Genomic DNA, 27,350 nt, shown 5'->3' with positions numbered 1-27,350 from the left:
GAAGGTATATTTATACCTTGAAGGTGTTTAGGAATGCCAGCTTTAACGTAAAGTCGGGCATATGAACGTCATGAAAGAACCCCTAAGGAATAGATGTTCATGTATAATAACTGAGTTCTTAGAGAAATCAATATTCAAGCAAGGGGAAGTCCCTAACAGCTTAAGAGTCTGGTTTTCCAAGAAATCGTTGTGACGTAGATGTACGGATGGAAGTAGCCATGCCTGTATTTGGGCAGCATGGGCTATGCGTAAATAAGGACTGGATTTCTATGCCTATATAAAAGGGCAACGCAAATTGTACCTATATAAGGGCATGAATTGGGAAATTCAATCGGAATCTAAAATCACACACAACACTACCCCCCAGATGGTCCACTCCAGGGTCTTGAAAAGGAACGCCTTCAGCAAAAAGTATAAGACAGATCATGGTCCCAGCTATCACCACAAAATGTAGGAGCTAGAACAATTTCTAGACTAGTGATAACTATCCACGTAGAGATGGTTGCAGTAAAAGAGCTGTTCAAACAGACCAAGGGTGACATTGGTCAAGGAGGTGGCCATGAGGAAACTCTGTAAGAAACTGAAAAGTCACCCTATTAGTGCAGTCCTCGGGGCATTATTGGTCCACTCCAGTTTGGTTTTAACACCACCCACTGCCATCCTAATGGTTATAACAACAAAAGCAGCTGAACTGACGAACTGTCATTTTTTGCTTGGGCGATGGCACAAAAGAGCTTGAAAAGTATGGCCATGATCCACTAATATGAAGTCTATCCTAGATTGATGCCCATACTTTTTATTATGAAAGGTGTACTCTCAAGATGCTGTTAGTTGATCTATCCAGATTATTGTCCATAATGGTACTGAAGTATCCAGCCATAATGACAGGAGCAGAGAACGCCAGTAATGTTTGAAAGACCACTTTGAGGAGCTCAGTGTCCTCCAAGTTGGATACCTTTAGTATCCCACCAGGTATATCTTTTACTATATAACCTTAAGTTAGCAATAACCCATCTGCCCATCTTGTCTGTCTCATTCTCCTCTACTGTTGCCTTGAGCTGTTTTACTAAAATAGGTACCCCTTTCACATGAGAATTTTGATCAGTGCAGACAACTTGTCAGACCCACTTCTGATTACTGAATAAATCTAGACACTTCTTCCTGGTTAAATGAAATTCTTGAAAAACTATAATTTGAGCAGTTGAATCCTCTAGATACTAAATTAGTCTAGCACATATATCTGTCCTTAGCCCATTAACATTCCATGATCACAGTTAGACCGCCACCACTATCCACCTATCAATAAGTTTATTGTAGTGCTGGACTGTATTTTGAGAAAATAGTAAGAGATTTCGGAGGGCTTTTTTTCCCTTTTCCACTATATGCCCCCCACCTAGTGCACCCCACCACTTACTTCTGAAGCCATGAGAAATCTCATGGCCTAAAAATAGCCATTTTAGTGCTTATTATTAGATGTACATATACAAATTCAAGTAAATACCTAATACGAAGGAAAGATTTATAACAGAATGACTCTTGGTAATTTCAACAGTACCCATGTGTGCTAATCTTCCTGTGAAGTGTCCTCCCTCCTAATCACCTATATCAACTCATCTGCTTCCCTATGATCCCTTAGGTTGTGCATTTTGTTGCTGTGCAATACCCTTAACGAGACGGGGAATCTGAATTGGGCTGTAGCAGCAAGTTTCTTAAACTCCTCCATCTACTTCCCTAACTCCCACTGTAAGGGTAATATGGGATAATTCCAACCGGACCCCCAATGTAAGCCACTATCCTTTTAGGGATTTCTGTTTCAATGCTTTGGCCAAAATCAGCTCTTTTATGGAGTACGTTAGGAAGTTTACCAAAATATTTCTTGGCTTGCTTCTACTGGGGTGTTTACTACATAGATCCCGGTGTGCCCGTTGGATATCCCTGGCAAGGACCACCTTTGAGTCTTCCGACACCCCTCCTAAGATAATTAAGGCTACAATTAACTTCTTGCTAGCCTTCCCCTCGGCACATTCAATACTCTTATGTTGTTTCTTCTCGCACCTCTAGCATCACAAATTTATCCTGGAACTCTCTCTCACTCTGGTTATGTTGCTCTAATCTCCTCTCTGTTCACTGTGTTCTTAGTCAAGTGACTCCACATTTTACCCCATGCTTTCGCACATACCTTGGATCTCCCTCTGGTTTGTTGCAGAAATGTTAAACCTGTTTTAACCTCTACTGCCAGAGACTAACATATTTTCAGTTTGAGTCCCCACTGGAGGACGATGCCCCATATGACAGTTTCTTGGGGTATAATTTGTGTTGCTCTTTCAATCACAGGTACACCGTCTACTTAACTCCCTCTACGGCCTCTTCTGTAGATTCTCCTGGGTTTTTGCAATCATTGCTTTCGGACTTGATATCTATTATTATCCTAAAATTATCAGCTAATTGATGGACGCGAACACTATAAAATGTGCTTGTGTTACAACACCACACCATGCAAGTTTGCGGGGGGATAAGATATTTTTAAAAAGTAGGTGATCAATGACAGAAATTGTGATTGGAGTAAACCCACAGGGTCTACATTACCACATGAAAGCGGACCATAGTGGATCTCATCTCAAATTAAAGGATCCATATGCAGGGTAATGGTGCAGCGTAAATCAAAGCTGTGCCCTGATCTACAAAGTTTAAGATATATCTTTGTAGGTAGTCTCACAAACAATTCTTCCCAGTAACACACAATAATCATGACTGCGGATAAGACTACTGGGGAAAATACTCTACAAAGCATGACTGACTCATTGTCACTTTGCTTTCACGCCCCAGGAACACATGTCTTACTTGGTTAACTAGAACTATCTTTGAATGGAGGTTTCCTACCCACCTGTTGTATTTTCTTGGAAAAGTTCTTGTTGGATTTTTCCAGTGTCACTTCAAACTTGTTGCACCCTACTGAGCACAGTAAAAGGCATTTAGGAAATTGCAACACAGCAAAACAAATTAAGTATTTCTTATAAAGAGCATATTAGGTGAAAAAATATTAGAACCATAAACAATACATCACAGTAATAAAATGTTGTATGATTTAGTCCAGTCAAGGAATTATTACATACTGAAACAGAAAGCCACATTTTTCAAGTAACCAAAATGCGTTCATGTTCCCCAATGGGTGGTCAAAAAAAATGCTGTTTTAGCAGGACATGACTCAATTGAGGGACTTGTAATTCTTACCTCAGGACTGTGGGCTTAACAGACATTGCAAGCATCAGGAGAAGATGGTGCATTCCTCATGTAGTCTTGCAGCATGTTAAAGGCACTGCATCCAGTGCGTGCTTAGGCATCCTCGCTGTTAGGACAGCACCAGTGTTTGAGATCGCAGCCACCTGGGGGTCTCTAGGAGCTGTGCAGAGCATTGAGCAAGAAGGGCCGGGGTGAGGCTGCAAAGTACAGCGGTGGGCAAAGGATGTCAAACTTGGGCTTTTTCTTCCTGTGCTAAACAGATATCACGCGGTACAAGTAACGGGCATGGATGAGCATTATAAACTGCCCTTTGCAGGATGATGGTAGCTTCAGAGAATTCCATCTGAAGTTATCAATTCAAGATGAAGTTATTTTTCCTCCAATGTGACATTCTGATATATTAGGAGGCATCTACAAGTGATGGGTGCATCACATTTATTCCCATGCTTTTCATTACATTCTTTTACCCCTTGCTGCTTTTTTTTGCCCCTAATTTTGATTCTCGATTTTTGCTTCTTGCAATTGGAACTTCTGCTGGATCTACTACTACTTGGCTCATTCCTCTTCCCTGTGGTCAGTGAGAGTTTAGTGCTTTGCTATTAGTTTCTGCCTTGATCTTCATCTTCAAGATTTCCAATGAGTCAATTTTAACGTCTGTGGTCTTTCCTCCTAACTGGGATCCTCTTTAAGGAGACACTTGAAACCGCTCTCATGCACTGTTAAGTGCAGGGTGGTATGTGGCTAGAGAGAATTCACCCTTTCATCTGGCAGTCAAGCCGGATACTCAATAGTTCCTTATCAGCATCCAAATCCTGGACAGTAATAACAGTGGAAGACTAAGGAAAACTACCATCAAACGTTCTCAATGACATGCCACTAAGCAAATCACTGAAATTCATATGGACATTCGTCAGGAGAATCAATTTATCCATGTTATACCACCATATGACAGCATTCTGATCCATCACAATTCATTGCCAAAAGTATAAACTTAGCATCTGGCAGATTAAATGATCCATCTGATAATATGCACAGCCCCATTTCCACAGCATACCTTGCCACGCTCTAAAAGTCTTGACATGATTCACTGTGACAGAATTAACTATTTGCAAAGAACCATCAATTCTCGGCCTCTATAAAGTGTTTCAATCTGGTTCACTGTTCATACATTTTTACACTGAAAACAGTTATAAACGGCACATGTGAGAAATCCTAATGTAATGTCGTGGGTCCCTTGTAGACAAACACCCTAGATCATCAGTGGTTCTTAAACTTTTTCAGACCACTACTAAAATGCTTCATCGCCAAGCTACACTAAGATGATTATATTGGGACAAACTCAAACAGTAAAAAGCTTTCTCTAGGACCAATGCAAGCACTACGATACTTTGAATGGAACCAATTTAAGGACTAAAATCATCCAGTCATAACCAATCAAGCACTTACCTTGACAAAGCTTTGTCTAAAATCAATTTAAGCTCTAGAATGAATCGATTAGGACTAAAATGGTTTCTCCAGGACCCACTAAAGTAAAGCAAGAATTGGTCTATGAATAATTCAAACGCTAAAAAGCTTTATCTATATTCAACTCAGCACTATAATGCTCCGTCTTCAAAAAATTCAATGAACGATGTGCTTTTAAACCTTAAGAGTGGATGGTGGAGTCAGTCAACATAAGATATGAGTAAATGAATTCTGAGTGGTAACATGCCTTTATTCTTCCAGAATTTACTTTTGAAAATATTATTTTCTACTCGAACCAAATTTCTAATATGAACTTTTTCAGATACAGGAAGGGGGCACTTGACTTCATGGATCAGCCCTGAAAATTCCCCTTTACGAACGAACTCCCGCACACACGTTTTAATCAGGTGAAATGAGAAAGACTTATTAAAAAAGGTACAAAAAAATTGTATGACCAAGACAGCCAGTCAAGCATCAAGTGCAAGTTTTACAAGTACCAAACGTTACCGCATATGGGGGCCATCTATCTATTATACATAACAGCACACATCCTTGGAGGACCAAAAAGGCTGGATTACTTTATTCATTCTCTTACTGGAAGATGTGGCACAAGTATTACAATATCTGTGTGTCTGAAATACATACAAGGTTAGATTATAAGTCTATTAAGGGGTGTGGTGGGTCAGATTGTCTTCTGGTGCTTTCTGGTCATAATGAGTGACTAGCCTAACTGTCCCAGGTAAAAGATAGAGGTGTAGCAGTAAAATGTAATGTGGGTTACAACTCACCTGTCTCTTTCTTGATCCTGTACAGAAGGAGATGACCTTGCTTGGTACCAATAAGAAGCCATTCCTCTGCAAGGAAAAATAACCAATATTACTTATTATCATCTTTTTTTAATCTACTTTCGTCACTTTGAAGTACATTAATGTGTTCCTATTTCCCAGTAGCCAGTGGTAAGGAGTTCAAAGAAAAAAAACAGGAAAAAAAAAAAAAAAAAAAAAAAGGTACGTCTGTCAACGACCAGCAAGTCACAATTTGTTCAAGATAACTAAAGAAAATGATCACATACATGCACAGAAAAGTTCTCCAAGATCGCAGGAGCTATTTGCGATATTGTTCACGTAAACACATCACTTCAGAGGTTGTTCCGATATGGCCCAAACACCTTTGTGTCCTGATCACCGACTCATTTTAAATAATGCTTGCCAAATACTTTGTGACCCAAAAAGTGTTCTATACCATTTCAGGAGTTGCTAGCCTTTCTTACCTTTGCTACAAAAGGCTTCATATGCTAGAGTGTAGCCTTCCTTACTGTCTGCTTCCCATAACCCGCAGTTGTGCCTAGCCTCCCTTTCATCAAGCTCCCCCTCCTTCCTAACCACTGTTCACACATTTAACAATGCATTTGAAGGACCTCTGTTACAATAATGATCTTTGTATCTTTTTACTAATGCCTCGTCTCTGGTATGCGGTAAATTGTAGTCAGTGATGACCTACGATTAGGTCATAGTGGCAATGCTGGTGCTACGTGAGATGCACTAGGGTTCTTGCTGACCCTCGTTCTTAGGCGCCCCAGGGCACACAAGGGCTACTCGACCTCAACCATAGTGGCTGTGGCCAGCTTCCCTTTGCAACCTAAGGTCTGTCGTCCTACATGGCTTTGCAAACTTGGCTATATACACCACCTCTGCACTTGCCTCTCAGGGTAGAAAAAGTCAGCAGGCAAAGTCTTCAAGGGGTATTGTAAATGTCTAGATGCCAAGTACTTAAACAATATGCAGAATAACTTGCTGTCCAACCTAATGCTTGTCATAATAAAAAGATAAGTATTTCAATATCACAGTAAAACCAACAATTACTACACTGAGTAATGGAGAGTTCGGGTATAAGGTTTGACTAAATACCACCACAGGGCTCTAGCCAGTTTCTACGGTTTGAACACCAACTACTGTGTTATAACAGTTGCCACAGTTCCCACACCCATACAGTGATCTAGCAGCGATGAACAAATAATAGGCAGGAATCAGGCTCATGTACAAGTTCATGAATCAGCTGTGTGAGCAAATACTATGTTCAATAATTCATGGGTCAGTTTGCGTCATAGCCTGAACTGTTTTTTATTCAGGCTATCAATCATTTATCCCACTAAAATGCAGATGTATTCAAAATAGTCTCTCAGTCTTCCATTACAGGCCTTGTGTAACCTGTCCACTGGGATGCAGTCCCACACAAGGATGGTTGTGCATTCTTCAGGGTCAGCGCCTCACCAGCCGGTATGGGATTGCAGGCTATGTGGCCCCAGCTCTCTATCCAGCCACTAGGAAAAAAACAACATGCCAGCCACCAGCAGCGTCGTCACTTGTCCATATTGTGGGGGGGGCCTCTGCTACAGTGGTCTGAAGGCAGAGGGTAGGGCAGGATAGGCCTTCTACTCATATCGTTGTGATGCCAGACAAAATGCAGTCGCTTGGCGAGGGGATGGTTGCTGATACTTCATGCATTTTGCTACTTGAACTACGCAAGGGGGTGCGGATTCGGTGACCTCTTCACAGCTCAGGTCAGAGCCAGTTACCTCCTGGTAACGAGAACACTCTCACTCTCCTGGGAAGATGGCTGGGCTTTTCATCCTGGAAAGTTTCTCTTTTTGGAGTGCCAGACACTTTATAATTATTATGCATATTTTGTAAAGCGCATTGACTACCTAAAAGAAGGTTTAGCGGTAAGCAATACAATACATGCTTTAAAAAGGATCAGAAGAATAGAACAGCCATGTCTTTAGCAATCTACGAAACAGAGAGAGTGAAATGCGATCTATCAGTGACAAAGGTAGATCAATCCTAAGTTTCGGTCCCAGAAAGGAACACGATGGACCTCCTTTTTGAGATTTCCTGATTATAGGAACTACAGCCAGACTGAGGTGGCTAAAGTGTAACGAACGGTCAGGTTTATACCAAGACACCAAAGCTCTAAAAGGTAGCCAGGACCAGTATTTGGAGGCATTTGTGCATATAGCTGAATGCCTTAAATTGCATGTGCCGTTCAATGGGCAACCAATGTAGGTTCCTTGTCATGTTGGTAATGGCGGTATGCTTGGGAGGGTCGAGCAAAAGGTGAGCAGACACGTTTTGTATAATTTGGAGGTGTTAAAGCAGCGTTTTTGCCACCTCCGGGTACATATTCCCATTGTCCAGCCAAAAAATAACCAGGGCTTGGACTATGGTTCTCTGGGCAGAGAAAGGGAGGCAGTGAAGGATCTTCCTTTCAAAATCCCAAAACATGTAGCTGCCACCTTATTGATCAGTTGGCGCATGCTGAGTTTATCATCCAACCATACCCCTAGGTTCTTCACAACTGGCACAAGGCTCTGGTTGAAGTCCCATTGTTGTGGGCCACATGTACAGTTCCCCAAGGATTGGGGAGATTGCCTGCTCGCAGGACCTCCGTCTGGTCTCTGTTCAGTTTCAAAGAGTTAGCACTCATCCATTGTGAGACTTGCAAGACACAGGAGTTGAGGGTCTCTACATTCTAATTCTCTAAAAATGACAGAGATACCACAAATGTGTGCATCATCCGCATGTTAGAAAAGAGTGAGGTCACAGTTTTCTACTAGCTCAGCTAATGGATGTCCGTATAGATTGAAAAGCAAGGGACTCGAAAATAAGGCACCCCTGACATTAAAGGATGGGTTTTTGACCTGTATTGGTTGGTGTGCCCCTGAAAAGAACAGTCCTGCAAGAAAGATTTTAACACCAAGAAGAGCCGATTCGGGGAGAAGCTTCGCGGGCATCCAAGATGGTCGCGTGAGCACAGAGCTCCCGAGACCCGCGCCGCCCTTTCGCAAATATCCTGACTAAATCCGGATTCTGAAGATGGGCTTTTGATGGCGAACTTTGGCTGACTTGAATATTCTTCTTACAATTATAATCGGAAGTCGGGAGCCGCTTTTACATCGACTCAAACTTTTATGGCCTGCCCTGGGACGAGGCCGGGGGATCTGTTGCTTTGCAGGCTGAGGAGTAGTTGAACAACAACGGCCCGAGGGGTCCTCCCCCAGGCGGCCCCACTTTAACTTTCAGTTTAATTTTCCTACTCCCGGCTCTGATTGACTGGCAATCTTTCAGATCTACCCCCGATCCGGCTGGGCTTTGCTCTACTGCTGAGTGCCACCTTTTGCGAGGGTTTGGCCTCCAGCCCTCTTGGAATTCCCGTTAATTTGGCCCATTTCCGTCTACTTTTGGCCTCATTGCGGTCGGCCATTTTCACCAGGTCTCGAGGCCACCTCCGGGGCACTTTTTCCAATATAGGCACCAGACCGGACACTGAGAAGCGCAAGATAAAGACGCCTCTCCGAGGGGGTCAGACTCAATCCAACGTGATGGATCGATACACCCATCCGAAGGGATCCCCCAGTGGTACCGGCTGTACTCCTGAAGACCCTAAGGTGGATCCTTCTGCGCCTACAGAAGTGTCGCTTCAAGATGTCATGAGTGCCATCACCAGCATGAAGGCCTCCATGGGACAACAATAGGAGACCCTCGCCTCCAAGATTGATACGGTGGCTGTCGAGGTCACGCTGATTAGAGCGGACCTGGCGAAGACTAATGAGAGGGTCAAGGCGTTGGATCTGAAGACTTCCAGCTTGACTACTGATGTTACGGACGTACAGGCTGAGATCGGCAACTTGCATTCTTCACAGGACTCGATGGCCCGTCGGCTTGAGGATTATGAAAATAGGGCCCGGCGTAATAATGTACGCATCATAGGTGTTCCGGAAAACCCAGAGAACTCTGCCACCGACCTCCTGGTGGAAGATCTGGTCCTGAATTATCTTGCCCCTGCCGGACTTAGTAAATTCTTTGCTGTTGAACGGGCCCATCGATTCCAGGACGGGAAGCTAAAGCCGGGTGCGCCCCGAGACCCATTCTTGCCAGACTCTTCTACTTTCGGGATAGAGATGCTATCCTTCGAGCCTCTCGGGAGAGCGGCCCTGTGAAGTTTGAAAACACCACTGTGAACTTCTATCCCGACTTTACTCCACTGGTTCAACGGCAGAGAATGGGGTTTCGGGGAGTGAAGCGACGGCTGCGAGATTTGGGCCTTAAGTACGCCATGTTGTTTCCAGCCAGACTTCGGATCGAATATGAGGAACAAACGTTTTTCTTTGATCGTCCGGACAGTGTCAGTGACTGGCTTGACTCCTTGCCAAAAAGAGATGATCGAACTGAGCACCCCGGTGGCGCCGACGGTGGCTTGCCGGAGCAAGAGTGACATTGTGGCTCCCGACGTCTGAACTTTCCATCTGTTTGTCAGCTGAGTTTGGATATTTGCTCTTTCGTTCTTATTCTAGGTTGGCCCGAGGGTGGCTGGGTGTAAGGGGACTCTTCCTCCTCCTGGGGTCTTTGTGTAGATTAGTTTTATGATTGGGCGACAGGCACACTGCAAGTTGGGGTGGCTTTTGGCAGGGGTGCAGGGTGGGGGGTGTTGTAACGGGTTCAAGTTGGGGGGTGGTGGGGGGGTGTGTGTGTGTTTGTTCCTTTTCACAAGGCATCGTATTGTTTTCTCATCTGTGTCGAACATTGTGTCTCGTGGGGGGTGGGCTCTGATTCTTTCCCGGGGATGGGGGGTAGTGAGTTGAGGCTGCTGTCCTGGAATGTTAATGGGTTGGGAGACAGGATAAAACGAGGCGTTGTGCTGCAGTTCCTTAGACGTCATTCCCCCGATATTGTTCTTTTGCAGGAAACGCATTTAATTGGTAACGCATGCCAGGCTATGAATAGACGCGGATACCGACTAGTCGCTCACTCTGGGTTCACTTCCGGCTCCAGAGGGGTGGGCATTCTGGTCCGGTCCTCTCTCCCCCTTGAAATTGATGAGGTACTGCTCGACGACAGGGGGCGCTACGCTGCGCTCACTGGTAGATGGGAGGGTACGACACTTTCTATACTCGCAACGTATGTCCCTCCGGGCCTGCAGGCGTCCACCTTTGCTGACCTTGGGCGCCTCATACTGGGGCTTCCTGAGGGTCTTTTGATCCTGGGCGGAGACTTTAACTCGGTGGTCTCTGGCACTTCAGATCGCCACCCTTCTAGGGATTTAGCCAGGTCTCAAATGTGGTTGGGTGATCTGATGGATACCTTTGGGCTCATAGATAGTTGGAGGTTGATGCACCCTACGCAGCTGCAATACACTTTTCACTCGGGGGCCCATGGTAGTCCCTCCAGGCTAGATTATTTCTTAATGCCAGCAGCCCAATCCTCCTCCATCAGAGAGATTCGTCATCTCCCAGGGGCATTTCTGATCACTCCCCCCTGTGGCTTTGTGTTGAGGCTGGAGTGGGTAGCGAGGGTAGAGTGGCTCCCATAAACCCCTGGTATCTCCGCAATCCTAAAACCCGCTCTGAACTGATAAAATCTGTTGACCAATATTTTAATGAAAATGTAGGGTCTGTCTCTTCCCCTATTTCCTTGTGGGAGGCCTTCAAGACGGTCCTCCGTGGACATTCTCTGTCGTTGATTGCTGCTGCCAAGAAGGCTAAATATGAGGAACTTGTACGCCTCGAAACCGACATAACTTTGCTTGAGAGTGATCTTGAAGATGGTGTTACTCGTTCTAAATTGCATTCCCTCAGTCTGAAACAAGCTGATTATAGAGCCCTTTTGACCGACGCGGCGAAAGTGTTGAACAGAGAGCAACAAGGCAGGATGTATGATGTAGGCGACAAGGCTGGTAAACTGATTGCGTGGCTGGACAAGAAGGAGAGAGTGAATCGTGTCGTCCCTGTGATTGAAAGGCTGGATGGCGAGTGGGTCACTGACCTGGCTGGTATTGTTGAATGGTTTGTTGACCATTTCCGAACTGTGTATGCCTCGGTCAGCGATAGGGCTGAGGCGGATTCCCAATTGGTGTTGCGGGACATTGCATTGCCTCGCCTTTCTGAGGATGATAGAGATCTAATGGATGCGCCTCTTACGACAGATGAAGTTGCTGTCGCCATACGTTCCCTTCGTTCTGGTAAGGCAATGGGCCCCAATGGTTTGCCCATTGAATTGTACAAGCTGCGACCCGACAAATGGCGCCTTACTTAAGGGGTATGTTTCTTGAGGCTTTAGACTCTGGTTCCCTTCCCGTTGATCAGCGCTTAGCTACCATTGTTGTAATCCACAAGGAGGGTAAGACGCGCGATCGCTGTGCCTCATATAGGCCCATTTCATTACTTAATGCTGAACCCACAATACTGGCCAAATTGCTACCTAACCGATTGATTAAGGTGATTAGCGATTTGATTCGTCCGGATCAATCTGGTTTCATTCCACACCGAAATAACGCCCTTAATCTTCGGAGACTTCACGGAGTTCTCGCGAGAGCTGGGACTCTTACTGAGCCTGCCATTTTGGCCTCCTTGGACGCCACTATGGCTTTCGACACTATAGAATGGCCCTATCTTTGGGTGGCTCTTTGCAAATTTGGGTTTGGTCCGACATTTATCGCCTGGGTGAAGCTTCTCTATGAGCAGCCTCTGGCCCAGGTGGTTGTTAACGGGATGGCCTCCGGTGTTTTTTACACTTGGGCGAGGTACTCGGCAGGGTTGCCCGCTGTCCCCGTTGCTTTTTGCCCTTGCCTTGGAACCATTGGCGGAGTGGCTCCGTTGGGAGCCTTCGATGAAAGGCATTCGGTGGACTCCCGACTGAGGATCGAATCTCGCTATACGCGGATGGCATCCTCTTATACCTCACATCCCCTCAGAAATCCCTTAATGTGCTTTTCGATGTTTTGACCTCCTTTGGTCAGAACTCGGGTCTCATTATTAATTGGAGTAAATCATGTGTCTACGTTTTGGCAGGAGGTCTTCCTCCTCTGCCTCGTAGATTCCCAATTCAAGTAACTGAGACTGGCTTCAAATACTTGGGGATGTATGTTACTTTGGATCCCACAGTTCGCTATGAACGCAATTTGCTACCCCCTCTTCAACGGCTCAAGCTTGACCTTGCACGATGGCGTCAGCTGCCTCTGTCGCCACTGGGTCGGGCGGCTCTTTTTAAAATGAGGTCGCTGCCCAGATTCCTATATGCACTCCAGAACTCTTTTGACCCCATTCCTTCGGGTTATTTTCGGGAAGTGGAGAGCCTGCAGATGCGGCTGATTTGGGACGGGCGTGCACGCATTGCTCTGTCTAAACTTACGCTTCTGTGGTATGATGGAGCCATTACCCTCCCAGATATCAGGCGCTATTATTGGGCTTCTCAATTAAGTGCAATCAACCACGCAACTTACGCTTCCGGTCCTGCCACGGCCTTTGAAATGGACAAACACCTCTTGCCAGGGGGGAATTTCAATAGTGTGCTATATTCTAAGGGGCTTTATAGGACATTGGCCGGGCCCACTAAAAATCGCTGTACGAGTGTGGCATGATGCGAATGCGGCCTTGGGATGGTGTGATAGACTGACCCGCGCAACTCCATTGTACGATTCTGAAGGTTTGGGCAATTTGTGGCGGATGAAAGGCTTTGACAAACGGGATATGATCGGTCTAAGCAAGGTGGGCGACCTCTGGTCTAAAGGAAATGTTAAGACCTTTGAGGTACTTAAGACGGAATACGAGCTTGGAGACAGGGAATTCTTCAGATACGCTCAGGTACGTCATGCCCTGCTGTCGGTCTTTGCTGTGGGGACTGATATTCCTGAATCCTCTCCTCTCGAGGACCGTATTCTAGATGGCTTATGTACCTGATAGTAAAATCTCATTGATCTACAAAAAGCTGATCAATAATAGAGCTGACCTGCTTGTGCGCCTCAGGGCTCTATGGACTGCCGACGGATTGGAATTGGATGACGAGGACTGGCAATCCGCACTGTCCTCGCCTAAAGAGGTTGCCATACCTGCCCGCCTTCGGTTCGTCCAACTTAAGATCCTTCATCGTGTGTATGTCACTGGTCAGAGTCTGGTTCGAATGGGTTATTCTCTGGATGGGCTGTGTAAGCGCGGCTGCGGCATGATTGGTACCTTCCTTCACGTTCTATGGGAATGTCCCGAGGTGGCTGAGTTTTGGTCCGGAGTGCATGCAGTTATGGAGAGGGTCACGGGGGTTTCGCTTCTACCCGAGGCCCGGCGCTGTCTCTTGAATGTGTGGGAACCAAATGATTATAATACTGCACAGATCAGTTGGGCTACCCTCGGCAACATGATTGCAAAGAGGGATATTGCACAGCTATGGGGCTCCCATAGATCACCCACTGTATTGGCATGGAAGGAAAATATGGACTGGTGCATGTTTAGGTAAAAGACCGTGTACCCGTCACGGGGCAGACCCAAAAAATGGAACAGGATTTGGTCACAGTGGAATGCCTATCGTGGAAATGTATGTATTCCCCCACAGGATCTAACCCTTGATGTTCCCTTGTCCCCCTGAATGACATTCCAAGTATTTTGCACCAATCGTATATATTGCATTGTCTCCTCGCTGCCCCCCTCCTCGATTTTAACTATACCTCACGTACTGTACTGTTCGGAGCTGCGCCCGCACGGACTCATGATCACCGTTACTGTATTTTTGCCTTGTGGAATACGTTATGTTGTTTATTGTTAAGTTTCAATAAAAATTCTCAACAAAAAAAAAAAGAAGAGCCGATTCAGTGCTATGAACTCAAAACCAGATTGTGAGGGGTGGAACAGACCATTGAGATCAGTGTACACCGCAAGTTGGTGCTTAATTTTTTTCCAAAACTTTAGTGAGCACAGTAAGCAGAGATATAGGTCTATAATTTGACCAAGTAAGAGGATCAAGGTTTGTTTTTTTCAGCAAGGTGGTGATCAGGGCCAATTTCCATGATTTAGGAACAATGCCCTCTAGCAGAGATGAATCCAAAAATTTGATCAGTTGCTTCAAAACTGGATGGAAGGGCCTGTCACGCAAACTCCGGAGGACAAGGGTCCAATGGAGATCCTGATGTAACAGACACCAAGGTAGCATTAAACGCGGACACATCAAAGGGCTGAAACAACTGCCGCAGACTATTCCCATTAGAGGGGGTGTCCATATCGCCAGCCGGACAGATTGCCGGAAAGTTAGACTGTATTTTGGGAACTTTTTGTACAAAGAAATCAGCTATTTTATCGCAATGGGATTGTGTGAGGGGTGACTAGTGCGATGCTAATAGGGTCTGAGAGAGGTTTGACTGCATTAAAAAGAGTTTTAGGGCAATTTTGGTTAGCCTCAATTTTACTTGTATAAAATAACACTCTAGCCTCGCGACAGGTTATTTGGTAGTGCTTTAAGGCAGTTTTGTAGTTTTACACCACACTGTTTGCATTGCTTCTTTCTACTGTACAGAGACTCATTGTACTATGGAGCAGAAGGGGTGGGGGGTGCGACATTCTATGATGCTTTTTCCTGGAGATAGGGATTAACTATCCAATGCAGATATAAGTCAAGAGTCTATCAAGGGAGTGTCTGCCACTATTGAATCCCACAATGCCTGGAGATTCGCTTCTAGAATGGAATTCTACAGAGGGGTGTCTAGTTTTGCCCAACTCAAAAGAGACCAAGTGGTTCCCGCAACTCTATACACTATTTCCTAAAGGGAGCGAGAATGGGACTGCAAAACGGTCAGACCACAAAATAGGAACATGAGGGTCAGATTGCAGATTCCTCAGATAAGAGAAAAACGATTCTAGCAAGTGTCCAGCTCAATGGGTGGGAGCATTCACACTCAGATGGATATCTAAGGCCTGAAAATCATAAATTAGGGACATAACATGACTGCAGGTTTTATCCTCCAGATGGATATAAACATTTCCCAAGATGGTAAAATTGACGTATTTAAGAATAATGGGGGAAAGATATTCCATAATACTAGTGCACTATCTGCTAAGAGAACCCAGTGGGCAGTTGATTAGAGCACTAGACATGGTAATCTTGTTTGACAGAGAAATGGAAAACAACAGTGACTAGCAATCCTGAATAGATAACTTGTCTATTTTGTGCATAAGAATCTTTTAAAAGATAATGGCAATGCTACCACCCTTTCTATCCGGACGGTCTATGTGCAATATTCGATAGTCTGAAGAGGTGCACTGTGATAATTAAGGCACTGAAGAGTCATTAAGCCACTTTTCAGTCAGGAACATAGTATCAGGAATATGATCAGATAGAAAGTCTAAAACATCCCTTTGGTGTCGAACCAGCGAGCGAAAATTTAAATTTAAAAAACGGAAGCATGGGAAATTAAAATCATGTAGGAATGCTACTGTAACTGTGTGAGTGTTCACAGGAGTCAGAGTTCTCAAAAACTCCATAGTCGAGACCAGAGGCTTGTTCCCAGTTTGAGCAGGCAGGCTCGCTATTAGGCACTAGAAAGATTGACAGCTATCCAGTAAGTTGTGCAGACTTCAGGTGATATCTCTGACCTCCGAGAGACTAGTTGTCAGGCAGACAGTAGACCAGGATCACAGTAGCTCTTCAGTTATTCTAAGCTGCACAATTCTTCCTTGGTCAAGAACAACTTGGAACAGGGTCACAGTGGGATGGTTTGGGTCACAGCTTTATAAAGAAGTTCCAGAAAGGTGATGCTAATCAACTACCAAAAGTTCAGGAACCAGTTTGGTTGGTTTGTTTTCCCAGACACAGCCTTTCTGCGATGTGATGGCTCTCAATGCACATAGAAAAGAGGCTGGCTGCAAGCACCATATCCAATACATTAGCACAATGAAGTGTGAAAACACAGCACTTGGATGCCATCAGCCTTCCTGGAATAGCTTTCAGAAAAAGACAAAAGAGCAGGCCCTGCCTAGTAACTTTCCTGCCTGTAAAAGCAGACTGTCGACTCACCCACATTCTTCAACCTAATGACAATGATCAGGGAGGACAATTAGCACTCCCCTACAAAATGGTAGCCCTATCTCCATCCTCCCATCACACTTAAGTGTCTGAGGCTCCTCCGTTCACCTTCAGGAATTCCAATGTCCAAGGACGCTGTACTCCATCCTCATTCTTATACCATGTCTAACCAGGGGCAATCCAGAATTGATCCTCTGATTCTAGTAAACACACTATCACCACAACAAGGAGTCTTGTTACCATACATAAAGGTGCACTGGATGTCTGCACAAGGATCCATCTGGGTCTCATATATAAATGGAACCCGGAACAAAGTGGGACAAGTAGGCACTGTACTCAATTTGAACAAGGAAAAATGTATTCATTTATTTATTTGTGTGTCTTATAAAGCGCACTGTCACCTTGGAGGCATCCTGGCGCTGATGGCTCAAAGAGGACGGAGTGTTAGACAGAACAGGACAGACGGGCAAGTTACACATACTAAGGAAACATCCAGGTTTTAACCTTTTTTCTGAACGGGAGAAGCTCCTTAATTTGTCTGATTTCACACGGGAGCGAGTTCCAAAGCTTGGCCGCGGCCACCTGAAAAGATCTGCCCCCTGATCTAGTCTTCCTAAACCTAGGCACTCTCACCAACCTAGCCGCTGAGGAACGAAGCAGCCTGGTTGGGGAGTATCACGCAAATTTGGCTTGCAGGGGTAGGGGGCCTATCCCATGTCAGGCCTTGAAAACGAGGCAGAGGGCCTTGAATTGTACCCTCCGTCTCAAAGGGAGCCAGTCCAGCTTCGCCAAGGCCGCCTGCGCATGTGCTCTCCTAGGAAGCCCCAACACCAACTGATTGCAGTCTTTGGAGCCTATCCAAAAGGAAGCCAGGGGACTCCAGTAGCAAGGCATTACAATAGTCCAACCTACTGAGGATCGTACACCTTGCCACCAGAGCAGGCGCCTGAGATGGTAACAATGGCATGATCTTCCGCAAAGACCGCAAAATAGCAAAGCAGCAGGAGGTCGTTTTTTTGACATGTGTCTCCATGCTGAGCTTCTGGTCCAGCATGACCCCTAGGTTACGAACTGATTCCACTGGCCGCACTTTAGTCTCTGTCTCAGGAGGCCAAAAGTTCTCTGGAAATGGCAGAGAGATCTTATTCCCAGTGCTAAAAAGCACATCCGTCTTCCCAGCATTAAACTGGACCAAAAAGACCTGCTCAGTACTTTTAGCCCCCAAAAAATGGTATGCTGCCATCACCACTTTATTTCAAAAACTCAAAATGTAGGCAGTAGTCCCATAACAAGAGGGCACACTTGGTGCGCCCCTCTAAATCACAGAATAGGTTCTGGGCAACAGATTCATCATGGACAGACCTAGGCCACATCATTCATATTAGATTGGCATGTTAGCTGGACCAAATGAAAGTAAAGATACCAGTTTCACATGCAGTTGGATCACCAGGGTACATGCCCAAAAACCATGCAGTGGACATTACCAACAAAATGGGGATGAAAGACAGTGACAATAGGTAGAGCCAGCTAGATTAGAAAACTGAACAGTGAAGTCTTCTATGCACCTGATGGGCATTTCACAAGAAACGTGAGAGCGAACATTGCATCATTAATTTGCAAGCTTTTTAAATACTGTATTGGCGATGAGATACATTGGCACGGACTGCAGCAGGCTGAAAATAATAAAAGACTCAATTGTAGTGCTTTGGAACTTCAGCCAGAATTTAATCACAAAGCATGTGTGGTGGTGATGCTAGGAAAGGTTGTATAAGATAGGTGAAAAGAAACAAAACGGGGCTACAATCAAGTATGCCATCAGACTGCGTACAGGAGAAAGAGAGCAGCAGGAGTCATGGAAAGGTCTGTAGTCTTAGGAGAGCGCCGCAGCTCCTATTCCCAAATCTGCAATCCAACATTAGATGTATATTCTGCAGGGCTGGAGCCCAGAGCAAAAACCCCCAAAGATAGCAAAGGACAAGCTGAGGACCTGTGTGGTTTGCTTCACACACTGCTTTAAAGATCTGAAAGCTACTACTGGTCATTAGGAAGACTTGTTCAAAAATGTGTCACTAAGATAATTTGCTAAGACTTTATCTTGGTTGCCAAACTTATGTTCCAAAGGTGTAAAGCAAATGAGTAATGGTCCATTTTTTATCATTCATGAGTGGCATCACTGGGTTATGGGGTCATTACACTGTCAAATGCCAATTTGCCATTACTGTGCGTGACTTGATATCTGTCTATATCTTCTTCTGTGTATTCTTCATTTGCCACCATTAATATTGCATGGTCTATATTTTTGGCTGTGGTGTTCTGTGTTTGTGTGCTGCTTATGGTACATCGGCCGTTAGTGTAGCTGTAATTTTCTTTTTCTGCCTTCTAAGCAATTTTATAGCTGGCCGTTAGCGCTTGGACGCCCCAGGGCAGCAACTGCGCTTTATAAATTGACATTTCATTCATTTCATTTCATTTCATATCATTAACCTCTCTCTTCCCCTGATACGAGTGAACTCCCCATTCTCCTCCAATCTAAATGAACCTCATTTCTATGTGCACCCATACCCCTACATTCTAAGTAGCTCTGCTTAACGCATACCTGCTCGCTCTGTTTTCTTTCAACCACTCGGCGTGCGCTTAGGCAACCAGGAAATTCTCGCGTGCCGGGCCGTGCATTCGAACCCACTTATAAAGTGTACATGCTCCGCCCCCCTCGTGTAAAAACCAACTAATCACCTGAATCCCCTCGTGCTTCCCTATGAACTACACTACCCATCATGCACTTATGTATAATTAAAAACAACGCTTGTCTGCACTTGAATTTTAATTCTTATTGTTGGAATGTCCTGAAATGTTCTACATGTCGTACTGATTGTTTGCTCTCCCAATATAAACCAAATTGCTTCTCGGAACTTCGAATTTTCCCTAATGTAGAGTCTTCCATTTATTTCGCTCTTCATTCAAAAATTTCCTTTTCTCCTGGGTGTAAAACCAACAAAGGGCAATTGTATTTGTAACATGAAAGGGGTGGTATGCACACCATGTTTTTCAAGAGTTCATCAGTTGCAATCAACCTTCTGCAAATTGCGTGCGAGACTGGGAAGTGCTTCGCCCTACTTGCACTATATATAATATACTGAAGTGGGGAGCGCAGAATCCACGCTCCACTCCCAGGCGCACAATTACAGGAAAGTTGTTGTTTTTTTAATCGTATTTCTGATGAAGTCCGGATGGGCACACGAAAATATGAAAAGTTTCCAAAACACATTATGTTGCGCATGTGGAGAAGAGGAGGAAGATATTGGAAATATTGTGGATAAACTTAGATTAATTTTGCGTAATGCTGAATAGTGAACAGTTGGTTGGATTAAGTATCCAGTTACGCAGTGCGCCTGGGAGTGGAGCGTGCATTCTGCGCTCCCCACTTCAGTTTATTTGCGTTTAGGCAGAGCTGAGTACTCTGGATATTAGTACGGACTATTTCAGGTTACTGCCTATTCTGGAATGGAAATTCTGTTTGTCCAGTGTACTGTACAACATGCGCCATTATTTGCTGTAAACCATCACCTACTATTGTGCACATGGGTACAGAAGTGATTTATAGAGGTACGTGGTTTGGAAAATGGCAGGACAATTAGTAGCATGAGCGAAACTGGTGGTGGTTCGTGGTTTTAGCAAGCTGAAAGTTTGATTTAAAAAACTGCTCTTAATAGAAAATGTTGTTCTTTTGTTCTTGCTGTTTTTAAAAATACTGTGTGCCTTGCTTTTTTTGCACATCCCTTTTTCCACTTACCCTGTTAGTCGTCGGTCCCCGGTCCGTCACGGCTGCTGGTGCCGGTTGAACGGAGGGACGCGACTCCTCCCCCTCATTCGCCTCACTTCCTGTTGTTGCCTGATAAAGTGATATGGGGGCTCGGCCGCGCTGGTGTGAGTGAAACTAGTGGTGGTTCGTGGTTTTAGCAAGCTGAAAGTTTGATTTAAAAAACAGCTCCTAATAGAAAATGTTGTTCTTTTGTTCTTGCTGTTTTTAAACATACTGTGTGCCTTGCTTTTTTTGCACATCCCTTTTTCCACTTACCCGGTTAGTCGTCGGTCCCCGGTCCGTCACGGCTGCTGGTGCCAGTTGAACGGAGGGACGCGACTCCTCCCCCTCATTCGCCTCACTTCCTGTTCTTGCCTGATAAAGTGAGATGGGGGCTCGGCGTGCCGAAGGCAAGTCCGTCTGCGCCCGTCCGCGGCCTGGTCGCGGCCAGCGCCAGCCATGCTGCCGGTGTGAGCGGGGAAATTAAGAGGGTCTACTGGTCGAGGACCGAACTATTGGCTATGAATACAGCCAGGCAGTGTAAGGCAACTAGAACTAACCTGGCAAGCACTGAGCTGCGCCCGGAGTGCCCACTATGTGGCAGGGTAATGGGTACCATCCTCATGGCAGCTTGTCCGATTATACATCATAAGACCTACCCGGCTGTAGCCCCTCACAAGACACTATTTCAGGCAGGCTTATTGAATTGTAGATCTTTCCCCAGGCATGCTGATGACATTTGGCTGATGCTGGTGGACTCAGAGTGGTATGCCTTATTTCTTACAGAAACATGGCTGAAAGATGATAATATGGCCTCTATTTCTTTAGCTGTCCCTATGGGATTCAAAATGAGTTTCTCTAATAGGGAGGGAGATAGAAGAGGGGTGGGGTGGCTCTTATTTTTAGAGAAAGCTACACCTTAATGTCTTCTATGCCCATTACTATCAAAGGCATTGAGGGTCTTTACTTTTGCCTTCGAGTCAACCCTCAGCTATCATTAGCCGGGCTGATTATTTACAGACCCCTGGATTGCTCTCTAGAAAGCAGCTGCGAGCTCTCTGATTACATTGTTCAAAGATCTCTAGCTCACCCTCACTTTGTGGTATTGGGTGATTTTAATGTTCATGCAGATAGGCCCAGCTGCTCCCAGGTCGCCCAATTAATTACAACTTTGGAAGCAGCCAACCTAACACAAATAATCTCTGCTCCCACTCATCAGGCAGGACATACGCTCAATTTGATTTTTTCAAATATTCAGGAAACAATAGCAGAGACTCCTCAACCACTGGTCTGGTCTGATCACTACCTGATCTCTTTTTCAATAAAAATACCCTCTCATAAACAGGCCATTGGTAGACGTTCTTTCAGGCGCAGACAATGGAAGTATCTATCAGCTGACACCCTAGGCCCTGCCCTGGCAATTAATGCTCCAGCTCTGACTACAAACGCAAACACAGACGCGGTGGCGATGAATCTCTGGATAGAAAAAACGATGGATGCTATTGCTCCAGCAAAATTGTCCATGTCACATAGAGAATCATCATCAGCCCCTTGGTTTTCCAAAGCATTGATGGAAGAAAAGAGTAATTGTAAGAGATTGGAGCGATTATGGCGTGCAAACTACTGTGAGACAGCCAAAGCACGATATAAAAAAAGCCCTTAACAAACTTCATAAATCAATCAAAACGACCCAAAAATATTTTATTGCCACTTCCATCCAGAAAGCTGAGCAATCGAGCAAAGAAGTCTTTAGGATAGTTCAGTCCTTTTTCAAACCAAGAGTTATCGAGACAGAAGTTACCCCATCAGTGGTACTTTGTGAAGATATCTCGGATTTCTTTGATAATAAAATTTAAAAAGTGTATGACACCTTTTCAGACCCTGTGGCAACAGTTAGGTCGGACTCGGTTGAGGCCAGTGCGCTCGCTCCGTCCTTAGCACAGTTTTGTCCTATTTCACAAACAGAGGCACTGGAAGAAATAAAATAAATGTAAATCAGGTGCCCCGGATGATCCTTGTCCTCCCAAATTATGGAATGGGATGTCATGCTTCCTAGCAAAAACACTCTGACACATCTGGAACACCTCTATTTCTTCAGGGGTGTTTCCCGACTGCTGGAAACATGCCACACTTCTCCCCTTGAAAAAAAAACCTAACGGAGTCTCAGAGGACCTTATTAATCTTAGGTCTATCTCTCTACTAGCAGCGCCAGGAAAAATGTTGAGAAATTGGTACAGCTTTCAAATGCAACACCTTCCTTACTGATGATGTACCCTAACCACAGGACTGATGAAACACTGCACCATTAACTAGCCCCTCCATAATGACAGTCTTCATGCACCACATAGCCGTACCAATGTTTCCCTTAACTCCCTATGACCTTATTCACTTCTAGCCCCCATCGCTAAGCACAATCTCTGTCTCCGCCTGTAAATCGTCGTGTCCAATACACCAGTTTCCCTTTGCACACAATTCAAGGTGGACACACCACACCAGGTCATAATGGACACTGTTTCTAGTCCTGGAATTCTCACCTGGAGGTGTTAGTTTAACTAGGTAAATAAAATCCAACCAAGGTTAGTACAGCCAGAATTAATTATGTTTACCTGCTCTTTGAACACTGACGTATATTATATAAATTAGCTTTTATCACTTCCTAGAGTGGAGGTAGGTTTTATGAAGACATCGTTTTCTTTAGCACTATTAAGAGAGTAGCCCGAAAGATGTGCTTTGAAAGCCGCTTTGTTAAGGCGTGGAAATATTACAACTAGGAATCTATGGCTAATTTGTATTCAAGAAGTAAACATACAATCTAAATTCTGCTGCAAATCTACCATCATAGAAAAGTGCTATATACAGGATCTCCTAAAATAAGACTTCACAGTAGGAAATACTACTTAAGAAACATAGCTTCTGAAGTGTTCAGAGATACGCTACCTCTCTCCAAAAGTTGAATGGTCAAACATTTCAAACCAGAATACACAAACATTGCCCTGCACGCGTTCAGAGTAACAGTTGACAGTAATTACAGGTATTCCCAATGAGAATGGCAGAAATACATCTCCATTAGGTAGCACAGATAACACATGTTCTTTTAAAGAAACATAGGATTGCCCTACAGTACCAGACAACAAGATTCTTCTGTTAGGATTTCGCTGTAAAACATGACTCTCCTGACCTTGGATAAAACATTGCACTGTACTCAGCTGCCTCTTTAATAGCCAGCACAATACAATGTATTCCTTTCAAAACAAAACTGAGACCACACTCGCCAGGTTACTGTCTAGTTGTGTATGGTCAATGGCCTGTAGCAGATATAGAGCAGGGCAGCAATACTCATTCAATAGAACACCTTGGATGACTGCTACAGCTCTTGCCACTGGGCTGCGACCAGTGTTTTAAATGGGAGAGTATTGTCAGGAACTAAGTAGCCGCACTACTTTGTTTGTGAAGGACAGTGCTTGCACTTTTGAGTAGACGTGCAATACTTTCAATTAGAGAGTACTGCCAGTTCTCAGAAACAAGCAGATACTTTGGCATTAGGTGCCGGCACTTCTTCTCTTCCATTTCAAGCACTGGCTACAACTACTTTCTTGAATTTTCAGATGTTTTTGGAGACCAGGTACTGAGGAGTCATACAACTCATTTTTCCCTTGGGCTTCTTACGTGTTGCTTTGGTACAGGTGTCTCCAACCAGTTGATTGTGAGCTACCAGTAGCACGTAGACACCTTCAAAGAAGCACAGGATCAAATTTTTCTTTGAACGTTTATTTTACATTATTTTCTTCAGGTTGCAGATAGCAGGGCCTAATAATGAGCAGTGCTGCAGTCAGACTTTTGACCCAGGGCAGAGAGGTGAAGAACTGACACGGAGGTATTTAACTCCTAAATAAAAGTCCTTGTCAACTCAATGTTAGAGTGTGAGAACAAAATTATGTTTCTGAATGCTTTTAAAATGGTGAAAAATGAAAAGTTACTTTAATGATTAAGTTAACTCTTCATTTTAATTTTTCCCATTTCAAAGTGTCACATTTACAAACAGCAGGCCTCTTGCTCCCAGTAGCCACTGTGCCATATTTATAAATGAAAAATATAGTCCTCTTTTTTAAATAGGAGAGATTTAAAGTGAAGAAAAATAGTTCTAGGAAACATTAAGTCTTAATGTTTGTCTCCACTTTCAATTATACCAATTACATCTTAATGTTTTATGAAGCAAGTTTTTGAAACCTTGTGTTTCTAAATGTGGCACTTGTTAATGGCATTACATTTCAATGACGGGTTTAATGGAATCCATATAAACATAAAGTTAACTCTTCAGTTTAATTTTTTCCCATTTTAAAGTGTCGCCTTTACACACAGCAGGAATCTTGCTCCCAGGGGCTGGTAGACACGATGCCATATTTATAACTGAAAAATACAGCCATTATTTAAAGTAGGAGACATTTTAACTACAGAAAAATGTACAATATAATGAACATTTTTGCAGTACTATTTTCTGCATTTTAAATTGCTTTCATTTAAAATAAAGTATTATATGTTTGTATTGCACATGTAACTGTGCAACATATGATGAAAGGTATTCCAATGCCACAAGTACATTCGACATAGGTTCTTAGTCACCTATACACGTTTATCCTAGTCATACGCACACATGTTCATACATCCCCAAAGACCACACTCTCACTGACACACATGGGAGTCCTGTCATAGGGCCCCCTAGTCAAAGCATTTTGTTCAAAAAAATGGTATCTGGTTCTCTGGACATTGGGCTTAAAATCGATGGAGCTGAGCGTGAGGTTGTCTGGTAACAATACGCGATTTGCTTAGCCTTGAGTAGCTCATGATGATTTTCACTGATCAGAAGTAGCTCTCACTACAGTAAAGGTTGGAGACTCTTGATACTTCCAGTACCAAGAGAATATCAATTTGTAACTTTTTCCCAGTGCTGAATCTAAGTCAGCAAGCCCCCAAATGACGACTCGACCCAGGTAGCAGCACAAAATGTCAACCCTGCTCTGCATCATTAGCTCCCCAAAATGATATCGTGGGGATGCAAATTCAACGTATTGAAAACTAACTGCCTTGCTGATTCCATGCTGAAAGAGGAAGACACACAAAACAAGAAACTTAACACACATAAGACACAATATCATGATCATCAGCCACAAGTAACAGCTTATATCCTAGGTTGATCCTTTCAATGAAACTCAGCTGGCAAAGGATACCACAAGAGACCCTAGGAATGCCCTGCGATCTAAATGAAATGTAATATGCTTCAGTAATAGATGAATGTACATCATACTGAGGAAAGCTCTTGAGTATCTCACAGAAAAACATCACTGGCTTCCTACACGTTCCCCTGCTACAAACGTGAAGGGCCGTATGGTAAAAAATTGACAACGTGTTGTTTTGACAGACAGATATGCAGAAATGTTATTTGAATGGGTTAGTGCATTAAAGCCAGTTCGATTGGCTCGGTCATAGCCTGTATAGTATGTAATGAAGTGTCAGGTGCCAGTTGTTTGGAACCGCAGCCTATCCCGAGCCTCTCATATTTTACTATGAACTGTTTTTCTTGCTACAGTGACACTCAATCTAATGCAAACGTGTACAGTAAATGATTTTAAATCCGTACAATAATACGTTTCAGTACAACTGGTGCTTGTGGTGTCAGGCAAAAATCCAGAAGAGGAAACTGTGTGCGTGATAACATGGTGGTCACTATGAGCTTAGTCTCCTCTATCCTCACTTACCTGCGGCTGTCCTTTACTAACATAAACTCCAATGCTCCTCAGCCCCCCCGAGTCTCCCAAAGCCCTACATAAACCTTACACTCTGTTCTTACCCTTCCAACACTACCCCCTAACAACCTACTCCATAAACTCCACTTACCCCTATACCACGGGTTCTGTTTAACTTACCCCAGGCTGCCATACATTCTATCTGCAGCGGCAGTTTCTCTAGGATGGGGACCGGATCGAAAGCGTCATGCATGATGAATCAGGGAGCGGGAACTGAGTCTCCACCGGCGAGGGAGCTCTAAGTACCCCTAGATGTCAGCTGTCGCCTCTTCCTCCTTTCCCGACTCCGCCTTCATGGGGGAAGCCAGCTTTCACAACATCCACTAGCTCAAGAGCTGGCGCCGTAGAAATAGGAAAGGGACTACTGTTTGAGAGGCAAAAACAAGCGCCCTTGACATAAAAGAAGGACCACCAGCCAGAATGCCAGCTCGAGTGACAGTTATCATAGAACATAAAGAAGGACTATATCTCGTACCGCAAAACTGTAGTCGGGGACAAAAAAAGAAAGACTCCTTCCTAAAGCAAAACAATACATTCCCTCGCCGTGAATCGGAAAGTGGCCTGCCGATCACATTGTTTGCGGCGTTTAGTATAAGACTGGAACATACAAAAGGTCAAAGAATGAAGTACTGCATCAAAGTACTCCCATGGTTGGCAATCAGTGACATACAAGCCACGGTTTCTGTATGCGTAATATTTCTATTGTATTGCTGTATCACAACATTTTATATAGTGCTTTACCAGTCCTCTGTGGGACGCCGAAGTGCTACATGGGTAGCACCCTCCAACATTTATTTTTTATTTTTTATTTTTATTTAATGCGATTTTATGGAGAGCGCGAACTTTACCCAAAGTGTCAGAGCGTTTTACATAAGAACCAGTTGCAAAACATAAGGATTACCTGCGTTGACTGACTGACTGACTGAAACATTTATAAAGCGTTCGAATGCCGCGGCGTCTTGGCGCTATAGTACAGAGAAAGCGGTGAGGGCAAGTTCTACTGCAGAGAGAAAAGCCAAGTTTTCAGTGCCTTTCTGAAGCACATTTTGGATTTTTGTGAGCGCAGTGCGGGGGGCAGAGAGTTCCATAATCTGGAGGCTTGGTAGGAAAAGGATTTTCCACCGCATCGAGCTCTCCTTATTCTTGGTTGGCATACTAAGTGTTGGTTGGCTGATCTCAAAGTGTGTGCTGGCAGGTACCGAGGAAGGA

General features: G+C 44.3%; 1 protein-coding gene across 3 annotated transcripts in view; it reads right to left on the bottom strand.

The window, feature by feature from the left end:
• Positions 1–26,507, bottom strand: part of VPS39 (VPS39 subunit of HOPS complex) — a 334,794-nt gene extending 308,287 nt beyond the window's left edge. The window contains exons 1-3 of one of the 3 annotated variants that reach the window (XM_078659635.1): positions 26,262–26,507; positions 5,493–5,558; positions 2,885–2,952 (exon numbers count right to left, since the gene is read on the bottom strand). In XM_078659635.1, the coding sequence (XP_078515761.1) occupies positions 2,885–2,952; positions 5,493–5,558; positions 26,262–26,334 (207 nt within the window). In that variant the 5' untranslated portion in view covers positions 26,335–26,507. The remainder of the gene's footprint in view (positions 1–2,884; positions 2,953–5,492; positions 5,559–26,261) is intronic. The other 2 variants (XM_078659636.1, XM_078659637.1) reach the window with 2 other exon arrangements.
• Positions 26,508–27,350: the final 843 nt, after the last annotated feature.

This window comes from Lissotriton helveticus, chromosome 9 (assembly GCF_964261635.1).
Source record: "Lissotriton helveticus chromosome 9, aLisHel1.1, whole genome shotgun sequence".
In the NCBI taxonomy this organism is placed as follows: Eukaryota; Metazoa; Chordata; class Amphibia; order Caudata; family Salamandridae; genus Lissotriton; species Lissotriton helveticus.
The sequence above is the reverse complement of the archived record's forward strand: the minus strand, read 5'-3'. Positions and strand labels throughout refer to the sequence as shown.